Source organism: Ursus americanus, chromosome 17 (genome assembly GCF_024610735.1).
Source record: "Ursus americanus isolate L20-20 chromosome 17, mUrsAme1.1.p, whole genome shotgun sequence".
Classification (NCBI taxonomy): domain Eukaryota; kingdom Metazoa; phylum Chordata; class Mammalia; order Carnivora; family Ursidae; genus Ursus; species Ursus americanus.
The window spans coordinates 3,192,197-3,204,340 of NC_142143.1; the positions used below are offsets into that span (position 1 = coordinate 3,192,197).

Genomic DNA, 12,144 nt, shown 5'->3' on the forward strand with positions numbered 1-12,144 from the left:
CACAGCGTACGTCACAACGTGACATACTCATTAAACAGACAAGCCGGCCTTTGCAGACGCTTCCCAGGTCCCGCGCCATGGAGTCCACTAGGAGCTCCGCGGGCCTCAGGAGTCCCACCTGTGGCCGGAGCTGAGGGTCTGGCTCGCAGCCGCCCTGGGGGGCAGGCGTCAGGCCCGTGCCTCCGGCCGCTGGCGTGTGGGGCAGTGGGTCCTCTCCAGACCCGTGGGCATCTGAGGACGAGAGGTGGCCACAAGGCCGCAGGAAAACCGGCTAGGACAGTCGTATGCACAGGGATTTCAGCTTTTGTAACTTTACAAGTTAGACACGGAAGTATTTTTAATGCTGGCTGAAGGATTTACTGAAAACCAGGATACTCTGAAAATCAGGAGCAGCAGCTTTTGTGCAGTAAAGCCTGGTGTCTTGGTAACATTACCACGCCTTGAGCAGTGAGTGACTTAGTCACAGGGTTTTTCTTACTGAACATCTTGGAGGAGGCTGTGACGTCATTACTAAGGGGGGAAGGTGGCCCTGCCAGTGGGGCAGACAGCCACACGGACTGCTGAGCCCCTGGGCTCTCGTCCTCACGCTCGTGGTGGAAGGCGGGGTCTCCAGAGCACCTCGGCCACACCTTGGACGCCTGGGCCGGGGCTGGGGTGGGGCCCGCGCGTCCTGGGTGACCAAACATCCTGCACATCCCGTGTGACGGGGGTCACCCCACATGGAGCCCTCCCCGTGGCCCCGAAAGCTCGGAACGCGGCCATCTAGAGGTTTGTCACGCTGCTAAAGAGGGGGTGCTGAATGTAGAACCGGGTCTGCAGGGCCCTCAGCTCTGTTTACAAAACAGGCCTCTCAAGGGCGTGGGTAAGTCACTCTGCGCCCTGGACCTGTCCCTGCGCGGTCGGGCCCAGAGCCGGCCATGACGAGACCCCCATCCCACCTCCACCCTGACCAGCCGCAGGGGTCACACTGCCCCGTGTCTCTGCAGGGTCCACTGCCAGCTGGTTCGGCTCTTCGCACGGGGAATCGAGGAGGATCCCAAGGAAGGAGCAGACAGCTGAGCTGCCCTCGCACATCGCCCCCTCGCTGCACTTGGGAAGCGCAAACGTTATTTAAGAAAATTTCTGCAGACCAATTACGTTGATCTATACATTTAAATTTAGAAATTTATTTTTGATAGTTAGATCTTGATTTTAGACAAAATACCTTTGTCCACAAGTGCGTGAACATACCTGGCATTTTCAGCTCTCCGTGAACCTGTGGGTTGCGTGTCATATAACTTATTCTCCACAAACGGCACTTGTCGGTCTGGGGGCGCTGGCTTCTAGATTTTATGCCAACGGCGCCGAGTTTTCAAGGGCCCATCAGTGGCTCTGTTGCGGTCATTTTAGGGACAGTGGATGTGAGGCCACAGCATGTGGACACGTGTGCCTAGCAGCCACTGATCCACTTTGCAGGACTTAGAGTGTCTGTGATCAGGTTTGGGAAAATCGTGGATTGCCTTCATTTTATCTTCATCTTAACTTGTGCTCGGGACACGCTTACTAGACCCAGTGCGTCCCGGGGGGCTCCAGTGCGGTGTCGCCCTGCTTTGGTGACCTCGGAGCAGGGCCGTCGTAGGGAGAAGGATGCTGGCAGGAGTGACGCTGTAGCAAAACCCCAGCCCTTGCTTTTATCGTGCTCGTGCTTCTGGGACAATCCAGCCGGTGGTGAGAACAATCGTGAACTCTGGACGTGACAACGGTTTTAAACTCAGAGGACCCGTGCTCTGGAGTGACACAGCGTGGGTGCCGGGCGGGCTTCGGGGGCAGCGGAAGGAAGCAGGCGTGTGCGGGGGGTACAGATGCACCTTGTGATCCTGGGTTCCCTTCCAGCCCCAGCGCCCTCGCCCCCGGGCTCCTTGGGTGCCGGCCCCGAGGCTACGTACGTGGTCCAGACGTGTGCTTTTCTTCACACTTAGTTCTACATGTTTATTGAAACATCGTCCTTTGCAGCCGGAGAGTATAGATGGCGTCTCCGCGGTGAGTGCTGGAGATGTGTGCTGACGCGCCGGAGCGGCGGCCAGGGACTCCCCGCAGCAGTGACCCCGGGCCCTGGCGCGGCCCTCGTCCGCACTGTGGCCTTGTTTGCTTTGTATTCACGCCTAGGTATATGGAAGACGCATCGAAAAGAGCTTTATTTGAACTACATGCTGCGGCTTGAACTCTGGTTTGCAAAGAGCAGAAGCCCGACTGTGACGAGGCCGTTTCGCGCCGTCGAGCGTACGGAGCGCGCTTGGCTTTACGGAGGTGCAGCTGGTCCTGTTGGCATCCACAGACATCGTATATTTTTAGAATTCATTTGCAGCGTTTATATTTTGAAGTATACATGAAATCTCCTATTTTATCATTCAGTCCCACCCAGGTCAGACAAAAGGGCAGCTTTAACGGTGTTTTTTCTAGGTCGACCACATTATCGAGTAATTGTACAAATGCAGTGGTTTACTGAGTCCTGGGTGGGCGCGTAGTCTGGGTGTGGAAAGTGAATCTGCGCCGGCTGTTTCGGATTCTTAGTGCTTGCTGCTGGTTGGAAGAAACCAGAGGAGGACGGCAGCTCTGTGCGGGGGCAGCGGCCGCACGTCAGGGCCTGGGGGCCGCAGCAACGGGCCGCCTGGCCACCCAGAACCGTGCTGTAGAATGTGCTCCTTCAGGGTTTCCCCAAAACCGTACTGGTCTGTCCTAAAACCCACTGCCAATTCTAGAAAAACAGTCCAGGCCGCGAGAGAGCCGGCCACGCCCCGGGGTTCCCGCACGGCTGCCCGCATGCCGATGTCCAGAACCGCAGGCCGTGGGACTGTTGTCGGGGCACGTGTGATTGTCGGAACACCCCGAGAGTTCTCGATGATCTGTGACAGGACGGAAGGACCGTTCAGACATTCCCGCGTGGGCAAGAGGCTCGGATCTCCAGGAAGGCCCCACAGCACCTGGACTCCAGGGTCTTGAGAAAACGAGTCGGTGGTCGGTTAGTGCAAACCTGGCACCATCCAGAAGGGTTAGTCTTTGTTTTAACTTCCTTCGTGACCCATCGGTGCAAAAACGCCACAGCAGCCATTACGCTCGGACCCTATTCCTGCCTCTTCTCATCACCAAGTGAGCACCTGGGGGCCGTGTCCGCCGCCCGGGGGGAGGGGCGACTGTTCCCTGCACAATCCTGTGTAACGGCAAGTACAGACTGAAAGGGTGGTTTCATTTTCTTGTAATCTTGCTGGTTTCAAGATTGGAAAATGGCATATTTGCTCTGATATGTTTGAGAAGACAAAAATAAAGTTACTTTGGGCAGAGTTTCTTTTTTTCTTTTATAAATTCTTGTTCTAGTAAAGCAGAGCATGTTTTATGAAAATACCAACGCACATTTTTTATTTTTTTGAGAGAGCGCAGGTGCACGTGAGCAGGGGGCGGGGGAGAATCCCAAGCAGACTCCCCGCTGAGCGTGGAGCCCGACCGACCACAGGCTCGATTCCACAACCCTGAGATCATGCCCTGAGCCGAAATCAAGAGTCGGACGCCCACCTGTCTGAGCCCCCGAGGTGCCCCACCTATGTAACGATTTAAAGAACAAGAATGAAACGAACGACACGTAGCTACCACCCAGGCCAAGAAAGGGAACTTTACCCCAAAGTCCCTGTGTTCCCCTCGTGGGTCAGCTCTCCCCTGCTGCCTCGACAGGGGACCCCCGTTTCCAGTGTACCATTCCGTTGCTTTATCCATGTGAGGGGGTCAGGACAGGCCACCCCAAAATAGGTCACTTTGGTATAAGGATTGTTTTGAGTTGAAGACCGTCAAGAAGCAGCAAAAGCAGGAGGCGCCCTCTGCCCCCCATCCCGTCTGCCCAAAAGCAGGACATGAATTTCCCCTTGAGAAGCGTGCCCTCCTCTCTCCAGCGCCGGAGCAGACCCGCCTCTGCCACTGGGACGGTCGGTGCCCAGTTGGGTCTGCACAGCCCCCAACCTTGCATTACTTCCCATATGAAATTACCCAGTAAAGTCACGTTACCTTAGAAGCCCAAAGCCCTTTTCCTTTGTCTTGTCACTTCCAGACAAATTTGCTGCCCTTTTGTTAAAATGGTGCATAAGCCCCAGGGTCTAACTGCTTCTTTGGCTCTTCTGATTTTTTTCTATAAAGGTCTCCATGTACAAAAAAATAAGCTATGAGCACCAAATAAACATTGTATGCCTTTTCTCCCGTTCACCTGCCCGCTGTCCACTTGCTCGGCAGGCCCCAGCCCCTGCGCCCAAGCGGGCTCAAGAAAGTGTCTTCTTCCGTTACGTGCGTAGGTTCCCCGGCGACGCACGTCTTGTTCCGCACGTTTTGCTCTTCACCTGACAGGAGTCGCACTGTGTGTCATTTTCTGGAACTTGTTTCTACATTCTGCACGTTTTGAGAAGACATCTTCATTCACGACGCTGAACTTCCCAGTCTAGGAACGCTGCCCACGTTCCCATAAGTCCTCACTCAGGTCTTTCCATAGTTCTATAATTTTTCCACAATCTCAGAAATGTTTAGATATATTCCTAAAAACTGTATTTTGGGACTATTCTAAAATTTTTGTTTTTACATAGAAATGTGATTTTTTAAGTGTGTCATATGGTATCCAGAAAACATGCCTCTTACTATGAAAACTTGCCTGCATGGGGCATGTGGGTGGCTCAGTCGGTGAAGTGTCTGTCTTTGGCTGCAGTCATGATCCCAGGCTCCTGGGATCGAGTCCCGCGTTGGGCTCTCTGCTCAGCGGAAGTCTGCTTCTCCCTCTCCCCCGTCCCCACTCATGCTGTGTCTGTCAAGTAAATAAATAAAATCTTAAAAAATCCACCTTACCTCTAGGTTTGGGGTTTTCTACTGTATCATCATCTACAAGTAGGGATAGCCAAGGAGCTCCCTTTAGGACCGTACCCATTTTGTGTGTCCCCCCCCTCGTGCCAGCTCTGACTCCCAGTACAGCAGTGAAAACAGTGCCTCTAAGGGAGCAGGGCCCCGGGCGCCCGCCCCCACCTCTGCTGTCCGCGTCCCAGGAGCCCCGCACCCCCCTGTGCGATGCCAGCCTGACGGTGGAGGAGTGGGCTTCCCAGCTCCAGTGTGTTGGGGGGGGCAGATTTCAGCAGCCGGGTCCCCCCCCACACTCACGCAGGACAGAGCCTCCTGGATCATCACGTCACTGGCAGTGGCTGCCCTCCACGACCCTGCCATCTGACCCCGAGCAGCCAGCCCCTCACTCCAGCCTGTTACAGGGGACGCACAGGGAGTCAGCTCTGCATGTCGGTTTCTGCGGGTGAACAGCACTGATCCGCACCGTTGGTTGCTGACGTGATAGACACCCCCCTCTGGTCCACGCGCGGCTCCCTCGTTCACTCGCACAGTCGGAAAACTCGTTCACCAAATGCCACGTTAAGGAGTCGGCAGCAAGTGCCCATGAGAAGCGGACTGGACAAGCGCACTAGTCATTCCTCAATTATTCCGCGCTCCTGTCTCCTCTGGCCCCAGACCCTCCCCACCCCGGGTGGCTCCTCCTGACTCCACAGACTCTGCTGGGAGCCTGGCAGGGGTCCGTCTCCCCAAGAATAAAGGCCCAAGTACCCAAGGCCCCCAAGGCACGTCCTCTGATTTCACGGGCGCCCCCTCCAGAGCACTGTGGTAAACGTGCAAACTAAAATAGAACCAATTCTACCAAAATACTGCCTTCCCCAGATAATTTTTGCAATAGCGATTAGACCTATTTGTGTTACTTTATTGACACATTAAATAATAAAAAAGGGAGACAAGGAGCCCCATCAGCGAGGGTGGGCAGGGAGGGGCCCGTGCAACCCACACCCTGGGCTCCGATCCCTCCTCACCCTCTCCCTCCCCAGAGCAGGCGTCCCTGCAGGGTTGGGAGCTCACAGAACCTGTCCTGTCGGGCTGTTCAGCAGTCTCAAGGATGTTCGGATGCCGGGTTCCCCAGGGACCACTGGGCCCGTCACAGTGACGTCCTAGCCCCTGGGACAGCGCCTGCAATGGATGGATGGATAGATGAAAAGACAAACGGATGGATAGAGGAACAGGTGGATGGACGCAATATACAGGGCCACACCTCCGAGCGCGGGGCTGGCCCACCAGGCCTGGCTTCTGTTCCGCTCCAGCTCACTTCGTGGGACCTGGGTGGGGCTCCTGTGGGCTCGGGGTGCAGGAGGCTGGACGTCCTTGGCTGTGCCCAGCTTAGTTGAGCACAGGACTCTGGTGGTTTCAGATGTCGGTGGGTTCCTGCATCCCTCTGTCTCCACCGTCAGTGTCTGGACTGGCTCAGTCACAGGTACCACTGGGGACCCCTCCCCCCAAACCCCAGTGGGAAGGCTGCAGGTAGCACCTGGTCCCAGAAATGCCCACCACTCCCAGGGAAGTCATGCCCAGCTGGGGCCAGGACCTGCACCCTAATCCCGAGGACCCGTTTCCAGGTTCCTCCACACCCCGGCAGAGCGACGGTCCCACTGCCCCGCCACCCAGCGCCAGGCCCTGGATGCCCCAACATGGCCTTCCAGCCTTCTGGAACCTGGGCTCCTGCCTCCTCTGGATATCTGCGCCCTGCTCCGTGTCACCCTCCTTCATGGCCCTGTCCCACAGCCCATCCCCCAGCCGTCACCCAGACAGCTTTGGAGCCCAAATGCCTGCTACCCCTCTAGCACTGGCGGCCACAGAGGTCCTGGGCCACCTGGAGGGGTCCCGGCCTGCCCCACTCCAGCTGCCTGCGATGCACAGGGGCCCCGCCGTGGAAGCCAAGCGTCCCCCGCCCTCCCCTGAGCACAAAGCATTTCAGGTTTATTTAAATAAAAATTATAATTTATACAAGACTTCTTTAAACAAACAAAGTTTTCTTAAAAAAATGTTACAGGGGATTTTTCATTGATTCTTCATACAGTACAACCATTTTGTTGAACAAAAGTGATAGCAGTAACGATTATTTACAGACCCAAAATAGACTCAAGCTTCAGACATAAAAAATGTAACATTCATTCTAGTTCAGTGATTAGTCATAGAAAGTAAATATCTGCCCAGATTTACACAACTTGATAGAAACCACAGGCGCGCTCTCCGGGCAGCCGGGACCCCGTGCGGGCTGTGCTCACCCCGGCCGAGCGCGGGCTTCCCAAGGGCCCGGCCACTGGCGCACGTCCACCCAGCGCCCCGCAGCCGCGCTCCGCACGTGGTCAGTTTTCATCTCCCTTTCTCCTCCGAAGGGACTCGAACCAAACCACCCGCTCTGCTGACGAGGGCGAGCCCCACCACGCCGACCCCTCAGCGGCCCCGGGGAGGGGCGTGAGTGGCACCCACGGGCGTCACCCTGAAGCCTGTCTCTGGGGGCCGCTCAGGCCCAGCCCGCCTCGCCTCAGACACCGGGGAGGGTCCCCAGGGTGGGTCCCCAGGGGTGCCTGAAGCCTCCACGGGGCCCACGAGAGCCAGTCCACCTGTGCCCACGGTGGGAGCCAAACGCCCAGACTTAGAGTGGGTTCCGCCTCCGGTCTGACGAAGGCCGTCCTGCGGGATCTCGCGAACACCATGCCAGCCAGACCGGGGCGCTGGGTGCCGCGGGTGCCCTCAGGTCTCACCGATTGGGCGGGGTGTGTGCTTCATCAGGCTGGTCGGCGTGGCTCCCCGGGAGCGCTGCCCAGGCCCCGGCATGTGGCCCCACGGTCCCCCGTGAAGGGGGATGTGAGCAATGCCACCAGACCTCACCCACACCAGCAAATTAGGATTGGAGCAAAGATAAAAATTACATCTGAAAAATGATACAAAAATAAGAAAAACAGCTTGCTCTCTGTAAAAAATATAATCTTCTGTTTCTTCAAAAAACAACAATCTCAGTGACACCCAAAGGACTCAGGACAAGCCGAGGAACTGATTCGAGTTGGAAGTGTGCTGACCAGGAAGGCAGTCATGCTGACCGCCACAATCTCAGCCTGTCCTTCACACAGGTCACAGGCCTGTCCCCAGGTGAACCCTGCCTGCAGCCGGCCCCTCAGCCTCAGCCATGAGTGCGCCGGCGTCCAGGCAAGGCCCAGACTGGGCTGGGCGCAGGGAGGGGGTGGCTGGCTCCCACCCTGGTGTGTGCTGGCCAGGGGGTGCCCGCCAGGACGCCGTCAGACGTCAGGGGTGCAGACCGTCCGGCCCCAAGCCTCTGGGCTCCGCTCACGGTCACTCCTCGCAGCTCCCACGGGCAGACCGGCTGCACGCCTGGCCCACCGTGTGTCCGGGCTGCTCCCACCCCAGGGCCCCAGAGCTCCTCCCTCACCAACCCAGGCAGCTGCTGCCAGCCGTGCTGCGGTGGCCTTTCATCTGAGAACCCAGGCTCACAGCGCCCCCGAAAGCCCTGGGAGATGTTCCCCGGCGCTTTCCAAAGAGCAGATGTGAGAAAGACATGCCTCCACCTGCGTGCCACTCCACATCCACGTGGGTCGCCGATTCCCGGCCTCCTGGTGGCTTGTTAGGCCCAGATGGCCAGTGGCCTTGGTGGTGGGTGGGGCCCAACCTGGCCAGCCTCCCGGCCCCCGTGGAGAGTCAGCACAGAGCGTAAGCCAGATCGAGCCGCGCCCCTATCCCAGGCCCCGCTCTGACGACACGCCACGGGAGGCCTCGCCAGAGGAAGGAGTGAGACCCCCTGGCCCATTCAGGGTGGTCAGTGAAGGGGCCTCTGAGTCGCTCATCACCGACATCCTTCACACCCGGGAAGCGGGACCAGCAAAGCTCCTCGGCTATGGCTTTGGTGTGGAAGAGCGTCGGCCTCTGGAGGGTTGGCTGCACGGCTGGCGCGGGGTCTCTGCCCAGTGGGGACGGAGACACGGCAGCTGTACTTGGCGGTGGGGGCAGGTGTGTCCTGTGTGTCCTCCTTTCCACTGGCCTCCGAGGATCCCCTGCCCTCTGTGTCCACATGTCCGTGAGACGCGCCTCACCCGTCACATGGGCGGGCACCGTCTCAGGGCCCCACCCCTGCGTGAAGGGGTCCGTGAGACGCAGGGTGAACACAATAAAAACCACAGATCGAGGGGAATTATTGCAAAAGATCAGGAGGATGTCCAATTGTTTTTCCACTATCAAATTGTTAAAAAAAAAAACAAAAAAAAAACCCAGAAAAACCAAAAAAACAGAACAAAACCCTTCCGGCTTCGTCGCGGGAGAAGCAACACTAGCTGTCGCTGCCAGACGCTGCGGCCGCCGTGATTTTCAGGTACTGGCTGAAAATGGTCTCGAAGGCCTCGTCTCTATGCACCATGGCACCGAACACCAGCGGCTGGCGGGGTGGAGACGCCGTGGTGACCCCGCGCGGCCAGGCTGGCGTGAGGACAAGACGCCCCGACACACAGGCCTTGCCTGGCGCCAGGCCAGGTCCGAGCGGAGCCCCACAGGGTCTGGTGCATGAGGGCAGACCCCCTCCCACCCGGAGGCCAGGCCCCCGGCCTTCAGGAGGACCAAGCGAGAGGCAGGAGACTGGACCCCCCACGCCACCCTCCCTCAGCCCCGAACCTGACCCGGACTTGCAGCGGCAGGAGGCTGCTGTGGCCGCAGCAAGGGAAAGAGGGAGAGGGGGCCCCTCAGGTCCCCAGCTGGTTGGTAGCTCCACGCATGCATGCCCCAGGGATTTAGAGCCACACCCCCGGCCACTCTGCCTTCTCCCCCGTTTCCCATCCAGCACTTACTTTCTGGGTTGACGGCGTTGACACAGCGATCCCCATGCCTGAGCCCGGGAGGACAGAGAGGACCTTGTACTGCGGGACAACAGCACACGGTCAGCATGGGCCCCTCCCAGGATCAGGGCCAGTCCTGTCCGCAGGCCCCAGGGCATTCTCCTCCCAGGGGCCCACAGCCAGCCCGCCCCACGGAGCCCTGCCTTCCTGACCATGGAAGGATAGACTGACTTAGTGACTGAGAAACCAGACGGGATCTCCCTAGAGGGCAGTGTGTATGGGGGATGCCCCCCAGTCCCAGCAACCCTACATCTCTCTAGTGAGCTGGGTACGTGGACACTCTCTGACGGGAGCCAGGGGGCTCTGCATGGAGGTCTTCTAGAAGGGGAGCCCTCCCAATGGCACCACCCCCTCACTGTGAACGCATCTGACTTCCATCCAAAGCCCACCAGCTTCATGGCCCTGTGGCCTCCCTCCTCCGGAATCCAAAAGGGGTAAGGGAGAAGGGGGGGAGGGGGCCCCACTGACCTTCTGGATGTCTGTAATGTCCACCAACTTGATGACCTTGTTTCTCTTGGAAGAGCCGGATTTGGAGCTTTCAAAGCACAGGTAACTATGAGAGGAGAAAGGAACAGAGGCGCGGTCCAGCAACGGCACAGGGACGCCCACCCGGGCTGCTGCGACCCCCAAGCAGAGGCCCCTCCCGCCTGTCACCACACACTGGCTTTTCACTGTGAGAGAGGGTTTCATCGCTTCTGCGGACTGACCCCACGGCCCTACACTGCGTCTGACTCACGCACGCTGGGGGCGTTCCGCGAGCGCCAGGACTGTCCCTGAGGCCCGTCCCTTCAGCAAGAGGTAGACGGGGAGGCACGGCCCGCGGCCGCCGTGGTGAGCGTGGGGGACGGGGTGGCGGGGCCCGCGGAGACACTCACTTCTCCGTCACGTACAGAACCCCGTTGCGAATGTAGTCGGTGGGCATCTTCCGGTCCCGGTTTATCAGGCAGCAGCGCCAGCCGTTCTCGCACACTAGTGGGGACAGAAGCGACCCATCAGCCGGGCTGATGTGCCCACACACTCCCCACCTTCCGGTAGTGCCTGCGGGAGGAAGGCCGGCGCCCCGTCTTCCCGGAGAGCAGCTGTTTGCTCCTGCGCGCGTCGGCCGGGACTTTGGTTCCCTCGGAGGAGACACACACGGTTGTGCAAATGGATCGGCCTGCGGCCGTGAGGCTCAGGGGACACGTCTGCGCGCCCTTTGTTCTGCAGCTGGTGGTTATGCACTGCGGCCGCCAGGCGGTTCTAAGGGCCCAGCTCCCTGGGAGCCCAGCTGCCTTGCAGCACACGGCCCTGCAGACAGGTCATGGGAGGGACCTCGGGGCAGCACCTGCCCCTGCGACAGTCAAGCTGGGGAGCAGCTCTGAGCCGCGCTCTGGGGGACCCTCTGAAGTCCTGCCGCTCAACCACCCACAGCAGAAAAGACGGGCTCCCAGAGCAGCCCGGGAGCACACCCCGCTCCTCCCACCTGCCTGCCCAGAGCCCTCCGGGCCCCTGGGGCTGTCCCTGCCGCGGGGCCCAGCATGGCGGTGAGCCCCCCACCCGGCCAGGGCGGGCCACAGACTCCGCGCACACATACCCGCGAGTGGTCGCTCGTTTTCCGTCAAGTTGAAGATTTCGTGGAAATTGCCTTTCTTGGTACCGTGAAAGCGACCCGTGTCTTCATCCTTGTTGAGGCCGGCTGGCGCGCTGGAGACGTAGCTCCGCGAGGAGGCTGTCTGCAGCTGCCAAGAGCGCACGTGGCCCCGTCAGCCACGCCAGCTGGGGGTGGGGGGCAGGACGTGCACGCCCCCCGCCCCGCCCAGTGGTAACTGTAGAGGAACAGCAGGTACGGATGCCCAGATGCGGGGTGCGGACCCCCAAGCCCCTCCCTGGGGCCACTCCACACCCCAGGAGCCCTGCTTCCTCCTGGGCAGAGATGCCCCGCAGCCGCGGGGACAGCCCCTCCCCCCAGCAGCGTCCACACTCCAACAGGCCATGGCGGAGCCGGCAGCGGGCACACGCAGTCCAGACCCCAGGCCGCCAGGTGTTCGGCACAGAGGCCGTTCCACGCACTTTTGAAATTGGAACTGGCCGGGACAGGCCCCAGAAAGCGACATTAAAAGGTCAAACAGTCACAACACAGCAACGCACAGCATCAGGTCCTCGCAGAGGAGGGGTTTCCACGCGGACACCGTACCTTGTCGAGCCCTGACAGCTGGCCAGAAAGGAGACAACAGATACACACGTGACCAAGAGAAAAAGTGGGTCCACGTGACGCGAGCTCACACACAGTGGCTGAGCCGGTCTGTAAGCACGGTCTCCCTCCCCCCCGCCCCCTGGGAAGCCCACGTCCTCGCTCCCCTTCACGGTCTCTCCTGAGACTGGCCAGCACTAAGTGGAGGCCCTGTCCTGACCCCCAGGGCGA

At 59.3% G+C, this 12,144-nt stretch overlaps 2 protein-coding genes across 6 annotated transcripts in view; one reads left to right on the forward strand and one right to left on the reverse strand.

The window, feature by feature from the left end:
* The window catches only part of CERK (ceramide kinase), a 38,585-nt gene extending 35,268 nt beyond the window's left edge, over positions 1–3,317 (forward strand). The window contains exons 13-14 of one of the 2 annotated variants that reach the window (XR_015727064.1): positions 987–2,019; positions 2,146–3,317. Coding sequence is in view for 1 of the 2 variants with exons in the window: in XM_045779491.2 (XP_045635447.2) it covers positions 987–1,059 (73 nt within the window). In the remaining variant the exon portion in view is untranslated. Of the gene's footprint in view, positions 1–986 lie in introns of both variants that reach the window. The other variant, XM_045779491.2, reaches the window with a different exon arrangement.
* A 2,328-nt stretch (positions 3,318–5,645) lies between these two features.
* GRAMD4 (GRAM domain containing 4) overlaps positions 5,646–12,144 on the reverse strand; it is a 78,477-nt gene continuing 71,978 nt past the window's right edge. Inside the window, exons 15-19 of one of the 4 annotated variants that reach the window (XM_045779468.2) lie at positions 11,317–11,461; positions 10,619–10,712; positions 10,212–10,296; positions 9,696–9,764; positions 5,646–6,018 (exon numbers count right to left, since the gene is read on the reverse strand). In XM_045779468.2, coding sequence (XP_045635424.1) covers positions 5,758–6,018; positions 9,696–9,764; positions 10,212–10,296; positions 10,619–10,712; positions 11,317–11,461 — 654 coding nt within the window. In that variant the 3' untranslated portion in view covers positions 5,646–5,757. Of the gene's footprint in view, positions 6,019–9,097; positions 9,290–9,695; positions 9,765–10,211; positions 10,297–10,618; positions 10,713–11,316; positions 11,462–12,144 lie in introns of those variants that run through there. The other 3 variants (XM_045779467.2, XM_045779465.2, XM_087868608.1) reach the window with 3 other exon arrangements.